General features: G+C 46.4%; 1 protein-coding gene and 1 non-coding gene across 5 annotated transcripts in view; both read right to left on the reverse strand.

Annotated features, from left to right (window-relative positions):
• LOC135366679 (piezo-type mechanosensitive ion channel component-like) overlaps positions 1-13019 on the reverse strand; it is a 41426-nt gene that overhangs the window by 21386 nt on the left and 7021 nt on the right. For all 4 annotated transcript variants that reach the window (XM_064599492.1, XM_064599494.1, XM_064599493.1 and 1 more), the window contains exons 6-13: positions 11740-11889; positions 11297-11631; positions 10011-10200; positions 8916-9048; positions 5308-5516; positions 5089-5237; positions 3240-3389; positions 3019-3161 (exon numbers count right to left, since the gene is read on the reverse strand). In XM_064599492.1, the coding sequence (XP_064455562.1) occupies positions 3019-3161; positions 3240-3389; positions 5089-5237; positions 5308-5516; positions 8916-9048; positions 10011-10200; positions 11297-11631; positions 11740-11889 (1459 nt within the window). The remainder of the gene's footprint in view (positions 1-3018; positions 3162-3239; positions 3390-5088; positions 5238-5307; positions 5517-8915; positions 9049-10010; positions 10201-11296; positions 11632-11739; positions 11890-13019) is intronic.
• Trnat-ggu (transfer RNA threonine (anticodon GGU)) lies at positions 5900-5972 on the reverse strand. Its single transcript has one exon. It is a non-coding gene; the product is annotated as a tRNA-Thr (tRNA).

Genomic DNA, 13019 nt, shown 5'->3' on the forward strand with positions numbered 1-13019 from the left:
AGTAAAGGTATAAAAACGATGAAGGTATAAACAGCCTGCAGTTATACCTTAGGAAGTATAGCCTCGGTTCTATGTTACACACAAGGTATAAACACGTGATAATGAGGTATAAATATGTTTCGTTATCCCTGCTTCATACCTCTTTTATACCCTTATACACGATTGGAGGTATAAATCGGCACTTTGTCCCTTTTCTATACCCTCGAAAGGTATACATCTGCAACAGAAGGTATAAAAATGGTACAATAGCCCATTATTATACCTTCTTTATACCTTTTTTTCTAACAGTGTATGATAATTGCTTTTACCACCCTTTTACACCGTGTCAGACGCTACGTTGACCTAGGTGGTAACTGTAGAAGTTACATTTTCACACCCTTCTTCCTTAGAGTGCACTCTTAGAAAAAGGGTGAAGCAGTTACACCTTTTAGGAGGTAATAGTTGTGGCATCGCTTTATGTGCCTAAGAGGTTGAAAAGTTCTACCTGCTACCTACGAATGATAGGGTTACCGCGTCCGATTCGGTGAGCGAGGGGGCGTACGCCTTCTTGTAGCAATTTGGATATATGATCATTGCTTTTACCACCCTTTTACACCCTGTATCAGACGCTACGTTGACCTAGGTAGTAACTATAGCAGTTACCAGTAAGTTTATGCAGGCGTAATAATGGAGGACGAACGTAGGACTTATGAATCAAGGAGGTGATATTTAGCGATCGCGAATCAGTCTATCATGAGGCCGTTATGCAATTTATTTTTCCTGTACGGCGTCTTGTCGTTGTGCAGTGTTGCCACGTTAATAGTAAATTACTAATTTACCTAAGACGTGCTGAAAATTCGGCACAGCCCTCGAGGCCCGCGGCCCGATTTCCTGGCGTGGACCCTGGCAGGAATCCCGTGACTCCGTTTGCAGTTGAAAAATGAGGAAAGTGCGGATTTTGATTTTGGCTACGGAATTTTGCAGTCCCAAATGAAAAAAAAAATCGCATTTTATTAAACCCCAGTTTTTGTTGCTGAAAGACACGATTTTTGTTCACTGTTCGCAGAGAATCTATAGGAACGTGTTTCTAGAATATTAGAGAAACCAATAACAACCTCAAAAAGAAAACAGCAGCGTATTCTCCAAATATGCGCTATATAGACACCCCTCCATCGAAGCGGAACACATCGAGCTTTTTTGGAAGTTCCCCGTTCAAAAACTCCTCCTACCTCTCTCAAACCGCGACACACACGCCTCGGGTCCCAATTGAGTTGGCTGCCAGAGTCGCAGTCATACTCATAACGAAGTCAACGGGATCAGGAAGAGATTCGATACAAACGACAATTCGATAAAAGTGCCCCAAAAAACTGTCAGGTATGATGCAAGTTATAGTGACATCAAATCAACGACAGCGACGGAGCTGTTCGTGTGCCCGTGGCGTCTATACTTCGAAGTGAAGCCACGTGTGCATCGTACACTCTCAGAAAAAAGGGTGGAGTAGTTACACCTTTTAGGAGTCGCATATGTTGTCCCTAAAGTGTTGCAAAGTTTCCTGCTACCTACGAATGATAGGGTTACCGCTTCTGATTCGGTGAGCGAGGGGGCGAACGCCTTTTTGTACCAATTTGGATATATGATAATTGCTTTTTGTCACCCTTTTACACCCTCTATCAGACGCTATCTTGACCTAGGTGGTAACTATAGAAGTTACCACCTTTTCACACCCTTTTTTCTTAGAGTGTAGAACCTCTTCATCAAAGATGTGCTTTAAAGTGTCACTCCGGACGCAGAAAAGATCGTTTATTTTATTTAGTCCACGAAAAGAAGGTGCCTCAAGGATGCTATACGCGAAATTTCAATCCTGTTTACGAACGCTGTGGATTTCTCTCAATTTTTGAAGATCCGCTGAGCCTCCACAAGTTTCGATGACGCAAGAAGCGAGGGACGTAATCATAAGCCCACAGATTACAATGACGTCTGTTCTGGAGAGGGCACTCGTCTCCTAGCAACGACGCCGGCGTCCGGGAGGGTCACGTGGCGGAGAAGTCATGTGAAGCTGATCGAAAGAGGGGAAAATGGGAGAGATGCCTTCTCCCTCCTTTGTGTTTTCCCGAAGGTCGCAGCAGTCGGAATATGTGTCACGTGGGGCTCCGCTAACGCAGTGCAAAAAGTGAGCCCGCCGGAAGACGAGAAGGGAAGCAACGTTGCCAGAAGAGAGAGTCAGTACTCAAAAATAAAACTTCTCTAGCCTTCGCGTCACGTAGAGCCAAAATATTTTGCAGGAATGTAAAGTGAGACAAGAAGATCTCAGTAACATAACTTTGGTACGATTGTGAAGACACGAGATTTAGTCTGTAGTGGCACTTTAAGCGTGGCGGTGGCTTCGTTTACCATCCCGTCGGATACCTCGAGGTTGCAAGTGATCAACGAGACAACATGTACAGTTATCGCTGTAAACTATTTAGTCATATCTGCTATCTCGTTTCTTCGTTTCACCTAGCTGGGTTTTCGGCGATGCGACGTTCAGGACAGGATCTTCACGAAATTGAACCCTTAGCAGCTGTCGCTGTAAAACAGTACCCCAGTGTCAGCACCCCAGAAGCATCGCGGGAGCCTTAAAAAAGTATTCTGGTAAACAAACAAACGCCTGTACCTTGGCAGACTTTGGCAGATTTACATGGAGAAAAAGAAGATGAAAAGGGAGATAAGCTAGGTTCACCATACGCGCTCCCGCTCGCTGGCGCTGTGGTTCTGCTGGTGTGATCCTTCGAATAATTCGAGTAATCGGGACAGACACCAGCTTGGGACAAAAGTGTACGGAACACTGCACTGCCAGAGCGGCCCCCTGCTAGCTGTCAGGAAGAGATCGAATAAGAAACGGGTGACCGGCTATTCTATGCATCTCTCAGTGCATGTGTCCACTTCTGTTTGCTGCCAGGGTGACGCTGCAATGAACAAACGCGACACCTCAGTGTTCCTAGTGTGCCTACTGTTCCGCAAACTTTTGTCCCACGCCCTGTACCCCTTTGTTAAACCTACCGCGCCTCTTTAGCCGTTCCTCAGACATCCTTCCTGGATCTTGCTGACGCGTGATGTTTGAACCGGCTTGCGTGGCATGGTTCTGTGCGGCGTCAGCTTCATCTATTGAAGCCGGGGAGGAACGACGGCTATTTGCTCCGTCCCTGCATGCGTACGCACTGCATCAGCTAAACACTTCGGACAGTCCTCCCAAATAGGATACTTGGCTTTGTGGTGAATACCTGAGGCTTCCTTCGTTGAGCTCCAGGAATCCCTGGTGGAAGTACTTAAGCTGCCATATGGATGCGACCAGCAGAAATGTTGGCACAAGCAAGCCGAGAAACAACGGCCAGGCGTCCCTGCCGTACGATTCCAGTCCGAAGTCTTTCTGTCTGTTAATGTGATGATGTTTTCTAACTGTAGAAACTAGTACAAAATAACAGAGTTCGAGGTAACTCGTTACCGTAACTAAGTTCCTATTTCTGGTAACTTGTAACTTACTTTTGCGCCGTGGTAACTTTCAGAGGAACGTTTCTTTTTCGGGTAACTTTGCCAAAGTAACTTAAGCTAAGTTCCAAGTTACTTTTAATTCGCTTTTCACTCACGTCCACATATTTTCTTGATTTCTCTCCGGTTTTTTCGTGGCATTTTATGCCATAAAACGTGATATTGAATCAATGACAGTATTCTATTCAGGAAGTAAGAACTGCTGCCATTAAAATGAAGCTGAACCATTGTGCGCGCACAGGCAGTACGATGCAAAGCGTTCGAACTGTTTGACATGGACGAAACCGATCTAAGCGTGTTGCACTCCTCCACAGGCACCTCAAGGTCTGACTCAACCACTCACGCGCGCTGCACCTGTGTAGTGCTATTTTGCGTCTGAAGTAACTTGGAAGTAACTCGTTCTTTCTTTTAATAACTTCCTAACCGCGAGTTACATTTCAGACTGAAGAACTTCATTATTAACTTGGTCACATTTTTTCACACGGTAACTTAACTCTTATAACGAGTTCTTTTTGACGGGTAACTTCTCGATCTCTGCAAACTAATGAGGTTACGCTATATTGCTGTACACTAAAAGTTTGTTCTGAACTCATCAAGCCTTGATGTTGTGTTCAACAGCACTTGGCAACGCATATCCTACTGATACAAGTTATATCATATCAATTTACGTCATACGTTGCAGTTCAGAACAGCTGAAACCCACTCAAGAGACCGAGAGGTACAGAAAGGCGTTACCCGTCATGGCTACAATATAGAGGCTGTTCGGCACTGTTGCCTAATTCTAATGCCACGGCACAGTAACAGTGCCGAACAGCCTGCCGGCACTTAGAATTGACACAATTTCGATCTATTGACCTTTTGATCGCATCCTTTGCTTAGCCCAACTGCACCGATGTAACTCAACAGAACGTCTCTATGCCAATACATATTTCCATGTACATCAAGAACTGTTCATGCTATTAGTGTAAATAGTATTCAGCGGCATGATGCATTACATTGCTGTGCTGTGCGCGAAACAGCTTCGGGGACAAATACATTAAAAAGGAGCACGGAAGTCACTCAAAATTCTGCTTCATCTGTGAAGCTGTCCACAAGGAGTCACCATGCAAAATATTTTCGCTGTGCGGCGTATTGTCACTGCGCAATAAAATTTACAACGGACAGTCGGAGAAAGCAGTCGCGAACGAGAGACACTCGTGACACGCGTGACGTAGAAACTGCTCAGGACCATTTTCTTTTTTTTTCTTCTCGGTTCACGCGCCCCTTATACATGCTTGAGCTGTGCTGTCTGACGTCACTGGTCACGTGCAGGAGCCCGTGATGCGTCACACGTCTTCTGCATGGCCGATGCGCTCTTTGGATGTGGAGAGGGATTTTTTTGAAGGCGTGCGGAACAGAGCCTCGCGGGTGCTCTGTAGGTCACGTGACTGATCGTGCTTTCGCAGGAGGAGCGAATTTTATTCGTTGCAGAAGACGTCGCAGCGAAAAAGAAAAAAAAATATTTTGGGGGTTACTCATTATACGGCTGACGCTTACGGATACGCTTACAGATACGCTTACGGATACGCTTACGGATACGCTTACGTTTCAAGTGGCACGTGAAGATATTCTTCCCACAACGTTGGGAAGTTGTCGAATTGGTACGTGTAGATCAGAATGAGAAGCACCATCGAATACATAACGACTAGGAGCCAGAAAGCGTGCATTGTCTTCACCCAAAACTTATAGGAAATCTGGAAAAAATGGACTTGGGTGGTTACATGCGGTCAAGACGATGGTTCGCCGTTAGGAGGAGGACAGTACCTGATATACAAATATGAACCAGAGGAAGAGGACCAGGTAGACGATCCGGTAGAGCACCACCCTGTCACCGTGAAGAGCGAAGACGAGCAACAGGAGCTCCACTAGCCAGACGGAGTACCGTGTCAAGAACCGGCGCACTGGATCGACGAAGAAGAGCACCCGTTCCTGGGCGATTTTCCTCTTCATGCTTTCCCTGCTCGGCACCCGACCTGTGAGGTTCGCGTAGAGTAACACATGTGAAAGATGAAAGTCACTGAAAAGGTTAGCTAGTTGTAGGGATCGAACCCACATCTTCTGGATTACCGGTCTAGGGCTCTACCAATTGAGCTAAGCTAACACGCCCCTCCAGCGACTTTCGGGGTGCGTCATCTGAAGGGACGACAAACCAGCCACTCACTCTCCTTTCACTCTTACATTTTTTTTGCTCACTCATACACACATTCATACGACGGAAATCGACGCAAGCGGCACTTGTTGAACAAGAGAGAAACTGATGTTCTGAGGCTGGAACAACATAGAAGGGACAGATACAAACAAAGCCTCAAATTGCCTAAGAAATCAACGATGAAAGATGAAAGTCACTGAAAAGGTTAGCTAGCTGTAGGGATCGAACCCACATCTTCTGGATTACCGGTCCAGGGCTCTACCAATTGAGCTAAGCTAACACGCCTCTCCAGCGACTTTCGGGGTCCGTCATCTGAAGGGACGACAAACCAGCCACTCACTCTCACTCACATCTTTCATCGTTGATTTCTTAGGCAATTTGAGGCTTTGTATCTGTCCCTTCTATGTTGTTCCAGCCTCAGAACATCAGTTTCTCTCTTGTTTAACAAATGTGGTTATAATGTGACATGCAGGGCGATTTACCTGACGTGTCTCAAACATCTGAAACTCTATACTTGTCTGAAATTTACTGGATCGCGTGCGAAATTCTGCCATGACATACGAGCAACTTTGTTCAGCTTTCAGTCGCGAGAAATTTTGCGAATTAAAGTCCGCGTCAACCTTTCTTTTCTTCTTTTTTATTTCTTTTTTGCCGGATACAGAAAGCGCGCCACACATTGTTTTGACAAGATGGGTGAAACACCGTGTATATTCGGTGCGGCCATCGAGTTGGCAACATTTTGGCGTGGGCGTGATATTTGCGAATCCAAACTGAGTGGAGCACTCTGAATCAGATTGCAGATGCGTGCGCAACAGAAGCTAGATTGTGGTGTCGCCACTATGGCGCATGTGTAAAGCACGAGTGCCATCGTCATCAATGAAGTGTTCTGGAACTGGCTGTGGTCCGAACAAGACACGACGTTTTGGCGACGTCGGACGGACTTACGTAGCGATCGAAAAGGGGTGTGCATTCAGCTACTCAGCTACTAGTTATGAATTTCGGCACAGAGCAGGCTCGCCACGGCACGACACAGAGCAGTGTGGGGAACGGTTATAATAGCGCTGATATGTGACTATGAAGTGCATTTCTTGTATTGTACGTTCCACAATTATATTCCTTACAAAAACAAAACAAAAAAAACATTCTATAGAGGGTGTCCCACCGAAAAAGGGCCAGGGGCTAAAGAAAAAATGGAGTGCTCTACACAAATGGAACCAACTGTACGTGCTTGGCAGTTGTGTGGTCTATCCAAAAATATTTTTTTCATCGCCCCTTGTCAATTAATTAGCGGTAATTAATTTTCTAACTTTGAAATTATCGGTTTTAGCTGTCACATGTCAATGAGGAAGTTGTAGTACATGTCGAAAAAGGCACAACTGAAGTGGTTCGAGGTCGCTATGGCTTGTGGTTTCGTTTTTTCCCGGGTTTCAGATGCCGGGCGGACCGCAGATCGCTGCCCACAATCCGGCACCCGCGCGCGACGATTCCAGCGCCCTCCGGCGTCACATCGACCTTGAGATCAGCGCTTGGAGACCATCCTTGGGCCACGTCACACAAGAGGAAGATATTTCACCTGTTTCACGGCACACCTATCAGAGTGCACTGCAATCATCGCGCGCGGGCGCCGAATTATGGGGAGCGCTCTGTGGTGCGCGCGGCTTCTGAAACAAATTTCTGAACCTGGGAAAAAACGAAACCACAGGCCATAGCAACCTCGAACCACTTCAGTTGCGTCTTTTTCGACATGTACTACAACTTCCTCATTGACATCTGTGAGCTAAACCGATAATTAAAAAGTTAGAAAATTACTTACCGCTAATTAATTGACAAGGGGCGATGAAAAAAAAAAATTTTGGATAGACCACACAACTGCCAAGCACGTACAGTTGGTTCCATTTGTGTAGAGCACACAGTTTTTTCTTTAGCCACTGGCCCTTTTTCGGTGGGACACCCTGTATAGTGAGGCAACTCTCGAAAAAAAAAGTCTATACGTTGTCATTCATTGGCTGACGGGACATTTCGTCATTACGACGTATCCATTCGTCATTTCGACATGAAACTTCCCATCACATACGCAGTCGGTGAGCATCGCGAGATAAGCGCGCACTTGTTATTTTTCCCGCGTTGCATTGAGTGTGAGAATGTGTAGAGCGTGTTGGTTGGGACTGAACATGATTGAGAACGTTGAGGGACGAAGACGACACATACACGGAAGCCTTCGACTAGCAAATTGTTTTATTTTGACAAACAACTTCAGGAAAGTCCTGGGCTACAAAGACGACGTGAGTTAGCGGTCAGTCAACCTGTCACCGCTAGGGATCGTCTTTGTCGCCCGGAACTTTCCTGACTAGAGTTGTTTGTCAAAACAAAATCAGTCGATAGCTGAACGCTTCCGTGTATGTGTCGTCTTTGTTCCTCCGCGTTCTCAATCATGTTCGCTGCATCGAGAGTGTATTGGAAATAACGAGCATTGAGTACAGAATATATCTGCTTCCAGGAGAGACACAAACACCAACCCCTTCAGAGTACATTTAATATATATACGAAATATATATAAGAAATATATATAAGAAACAAAGGAGTAAATTGTACAGCTTCCACCCCCCCCCCCCCGTTTTAGAGCCCCCGGATCCTGATAGTTGTTCCGTGGCACTGGAAACAGACCCTAAGCCTCCCAAACCCCAAAAAAGACTAATTAATTCCAAAAAGACTAATAGTTGCATCAGTGCATCTAGTCAAAAAACTGACTAAAGAACTCTTCTTTCTTTTTTCAGAGGGGGGGGCATAGTGGTGAAGTGATATATACTGCTTGAACCTTTCTATGTACCGACACAAGCCCTTAATACAATGTTTAAGATCACCATTATCAAAAGCAGTTTGGCAGTTTGGCTGGGTTTACCCTTCTAAGGATCTACCTTCGACGTATGATGATGGTGCTGATGCTCTCGTGACATAGAGGGTACCGCTTTCCATGCAGAGACAGGTGCGGGTTCGAACCCCCCACCGGCTGCGCTGTCTGAAGTCTTTCCCCGTGTTTTTTCCGTCAGACTTTCCAAACGAATGTCGGCACAGTTGCCTCTGAAGTCGGCCCAGGGCACATACTAATCCCCCTGACCATCCACACCTTCCTCCGGTCCTCTCGATCTGTCCACGTCCGTACGCCGCTTATGGCCACAGTCGTTTCGCAGCACTATCAGATAATTAAAAAAAATAGTTTGTATACCTGGGACGGAGGGCTCATAACGAACGGCGGCATGCTGCCCGCGTTCGGATGCCTCCTGCTGTAGCTGCGCCTCCGTCTCTCTTTCGTCCATGTAACGACGCAGCGTCAACCAGAAAACCACAGTGAACAGGATCTGAACAAAAAGAACACGCCCTAAGTCGTGTTGCGCAAGCTCCTTGAACAAGGCTATTGTAAAAAATAAATGAAAAAGAAAGGACACGAGACAATGGAATCTTTACGACTAATTTCTGCCACAGCGTTCTTTTCTTTTCAGAACACGTAGTCGTAGTACCGCTGCGGTATGCAACCTCACGCATTCGTTTCAAAATGCGGCATTGCTCGAACTATAAGCACATTTATGGCGAGGAAAGCGTTCATATCCAAGTGTCGCCACTGCTCCCCCGGGAAATGCAGGCTAGGTCTTTTTCTCTTCCACGGTCTATGCTTATCTGGTCGAGCATACAGCACATAAAATATGTCGTGAAATATTGATGGCGATGACCACCATAACAGAAAGACAACAAGGGGGATATCTCGCTTAGAAGAGCACATCCTGCACCGTCCGTCTGCGCGATATTGCCCACGCAATGGAAAAATCTATCAAACAAGTCAAGACAAGTCAAATGTCCTTGTTATTGTACCAACCAACCGATTTCCTTGGCATTCCTCGCATTTCACAGCGTTTTGGAGTCATGCAGATTGGTATAGAGGCAGCAACGTCAGGTCACACTTATCATATGCGAGGAAAGGAAGGTTAGCTTATTTTGTTTCACATGAAGATTTCGTGCGAGATATGATGCAGCACATGCCGCAAATCTCCGCGTACTCTTAAAAATAAGTTTCACCACATAGCACGCTCCTAGCCAACCATCACCCCGAATGACAACGTTCTTGGCCCATGATTTGTTGAAAACGGGAGGGGGAGCCTATTTTGTACTCATTATGCAAGTGCATAATGGTGCGTAACTCATTTTTAGGAGTACGTCACGAAACGCACAATGAGAAAACGCGATGCGACAGGTCTAATCAAACGTGCCGTCCCAGCGTGGTGGACTATAATTATACGTAACGCGATAGCGTGAACTATATACGTACCTTCAATGCCAGCTGTTGATAGGACAGCCCCCTGTATTTCACGAGACCGATCTGCTGCAGGTCAATTGACTTCACCTTCAGGGGCATTTCATCGTCAGTGAGGTTAAGATTGTAGATGAAGTGCAGAATGAGCAGCATCTCCGCATATAACACTAAAGCAGGAGATGATTTCAGGCATGCGGCTTTGGTTCTGCACGGCAAAACGGAATATCGTTTTCGCGAGAATTCACAGTTCGCACGGTTATACGGAAGCGGGGGAGAAAGAGCAGCAGCCCTACACGCTCAGAACAGAACTTCACCGCATAGCACGTTGTCCGCCAACCAGTGCCAAGAACGATAAGGTTACCGCTTCTGATTCGAAGAGCGACGGGGGAGTACGCCTTTTTGTAGCAATTTGGATATACGATAATTGCGCATCGTCCGACATATGTCCCTGTTTTATGTGGATGATACTGCAGCTATTTCACTCCTCTTAGTCATCTTAGACAGGAGGTCCTCTGCTACCTCAAGCTGTGACTTGCTGTAGGTGTGACATGGTGCACTGCTGTATAGGCGCTGCTGTTCGCTGGTACCTTATTCAATAAAGTATTATTATTATTGCTACAATAGGGTGTACACCCCTCCCTCTCTTCAAATCAGGAACTGTAATCCTATCATTCGTGACAGTGGTTGGCGCACAACGTGCTACGCGGTGAAGTTCTGTTCTGATAGTGTAGTTCTCCCTCGCGTTTAAGGGCAAGGGAGTAACCGCGTTCCTGGCAGAACGACAAAGATGACCTCCAAGTCTGCAATGTTACAGGCCACAAGGTGGCCCATTTCACATATAAATTTCCCACCTGCAAGTTTGAGTTGTCGCATTGCATTGTTGTTGCATTGCAAGTTGAAGGGAAAAAAATGTATTTCAATATTTTCCCTACACTCTTAGAAATGAACTTCACCACATAGCACGCTCCTAGCCAACCATCATCCCGAATGACAACGTTCTCGCCCCTGATTTGTTGAAAACGGGAGGAGGAGCCTATTTTGTGCCATTATGCACGGCACAAAATAGGCTCCTCCTCCCGTTTTCAACAAATCAGGGGCGAGAACGTTGTCATCCGGGGTGATGGTTGGCTAGGAGCGTGCTATGTGGTGAAGTTCATTTCTAAGAGTGCGGCCAACAACGGCAAGCTACCTCGACACCCCCCCCCCCCCTCATTTTTAAGAGTGTATTTCATAAAATTCTGCCCATGGCTATATCGCTGTCCTTGCATAGTGAATCGTGGTAAGTCCAACAAACTCCTTACCTGGGCAGCATCCACAGTAGACAAGACCACAGCAGCAGCACGAAGGTCAGCCAAGAGTGGTACGTTATGCTCCACGCCATCATTGTTACCAGCGTCGGAACGTGTGTAACTGTGCTCAGCATCGAACAGGCCTGCACTATCACATCCAGCGCTTGGTGCATGAATATGGAATTCCTCCTGCGGTGTGACGTCAACGAAATGCTGGAGGCCGAGCCACGACGATCCGTTCCGACACGTTCTTCGGTCATCGCTTGAGGTGACTGCTTCCTAGTCACGTCTTCCCTAGCCGCACTTGGGTGAACGGACGCCTTGTCTTCTTTTGCTGGGGAAGCGGTCTGGAGCAGCAATGGAACACGCACAACTCAGGTTATAGGGAGAGAAATGTATATTAAAAAAACTGGAAGACAGTCGGGTGGACTACGTGTGCAAGTAGGCGTAATTACATTTGGTGTAGCGTTCTTGCTGCTCCCGAAAGAAACTGCAGATGCGCCACGACGCGGACTGCTCTGGCCTTTTGGTGTGCCGCTAAGCTCGGGAGATGCACGATAACGTTCCACGGTGGCTGCCCTGATGCTAGCGTCAGAACCCCGTCGCTGGAAACGAGAATGTAAATGGAAATCCTTTACACTGCTTGAAGTATAGTATAATGTAGAACAGGTTGTAGGGGGACAGTAAAAGCTCGCATATTAAAAGCTGAAAGTCCAGCGATCCGGTTCGAAAATATTAAGCGAAGAACGTCAAGCAGGACGACTGTTCTCCTGAAGAAGAGTCCCTGTTCAAAATACGAGCAACTATTGTCCTAATATTAAAGGAGAACAGAGGGCCATAAAAAAAAGAATCATATTAGACGTCTGATGAAAGTCATTTTACCGAATAGCGCTACAGGTTTTGATGTGCGCAATTTGTTTCCCAGAAAAAAACACATACACATGGCTCCGCGCGTTCACCTTTTAACTCGCCACTCCAGGTATAACTAGAAGGAGAAAATATGATGCCGCGTCACCGATGACGTTATAGGGAGAACTCGTTCTGGTTCTCCGGTCAGTGGGGGTCAGCGTCTTGTCCCTTTGCCGCCGTAAACCAGTTTTGCCAGTTCTCCCGGAGAATTGGGGATAGAAGGAGCGGCCGAATCATTACCCAGCCAGGAGAAAGGCTTTTTCAGAACGCTGAACAGCCGAGTAGCTGACGACAGAGCAGTAGCAGACATTTCTCTAGGCCAATCAGCGAGCGTTCTCCTTATAGCGTCAGCGCGAGGTTCCAGGCAGATCACAGTCTGGTACTGCTCTTCACCGCCGTTGCCCACGGTCGCTTTTTGCGGCGTACTTTAAATTCAGTTTCTAAACTAATTATGTCTCTGTGTTGTGAATTACTTCGCATGGTGCATCTTACTGGCCTACTTAACAGTTTCATAGGAAGAAAACAAGGCGTTAAAAATGACTCCTGTGCGAGGAATACTTGTGAACGGTAAAAAGGGCGTAATACATGACGAAAGAACGTTGCGCAACTTTTATGTTTTTTTTTGTGATAGTGGGTGCCACGTAGGAACTACAAAAGAAATTCTTGTAAGGTATGGCACATACTTTGGCAACCTTTGACAGCACTGATTGCTAATGTGAAGTACACAAGTGTCCACAGTATCGACTGCGGATCGTTCAGAATCGTAGAGTCTCCAGTTCACTTCGCCAAGAGTTCACGCACCACAAGCTTACTGAACTTTCACACC

The sequence above is a fragment of the Ornithodoros turicata genome, chromosome 8, assembly GCF_037126465.1.
Source record: "Ornithodoros turicata isolate Travis chromosome 8, ASM3712646v1, whole genome shotgun sequence".
Taxonomy (NCBI): Eukaryota; Metazoa; Arthropoda; class Arachnida; order Ixodida; family Argasidae; genus Ornithodoros; species Ornithodoros turicata.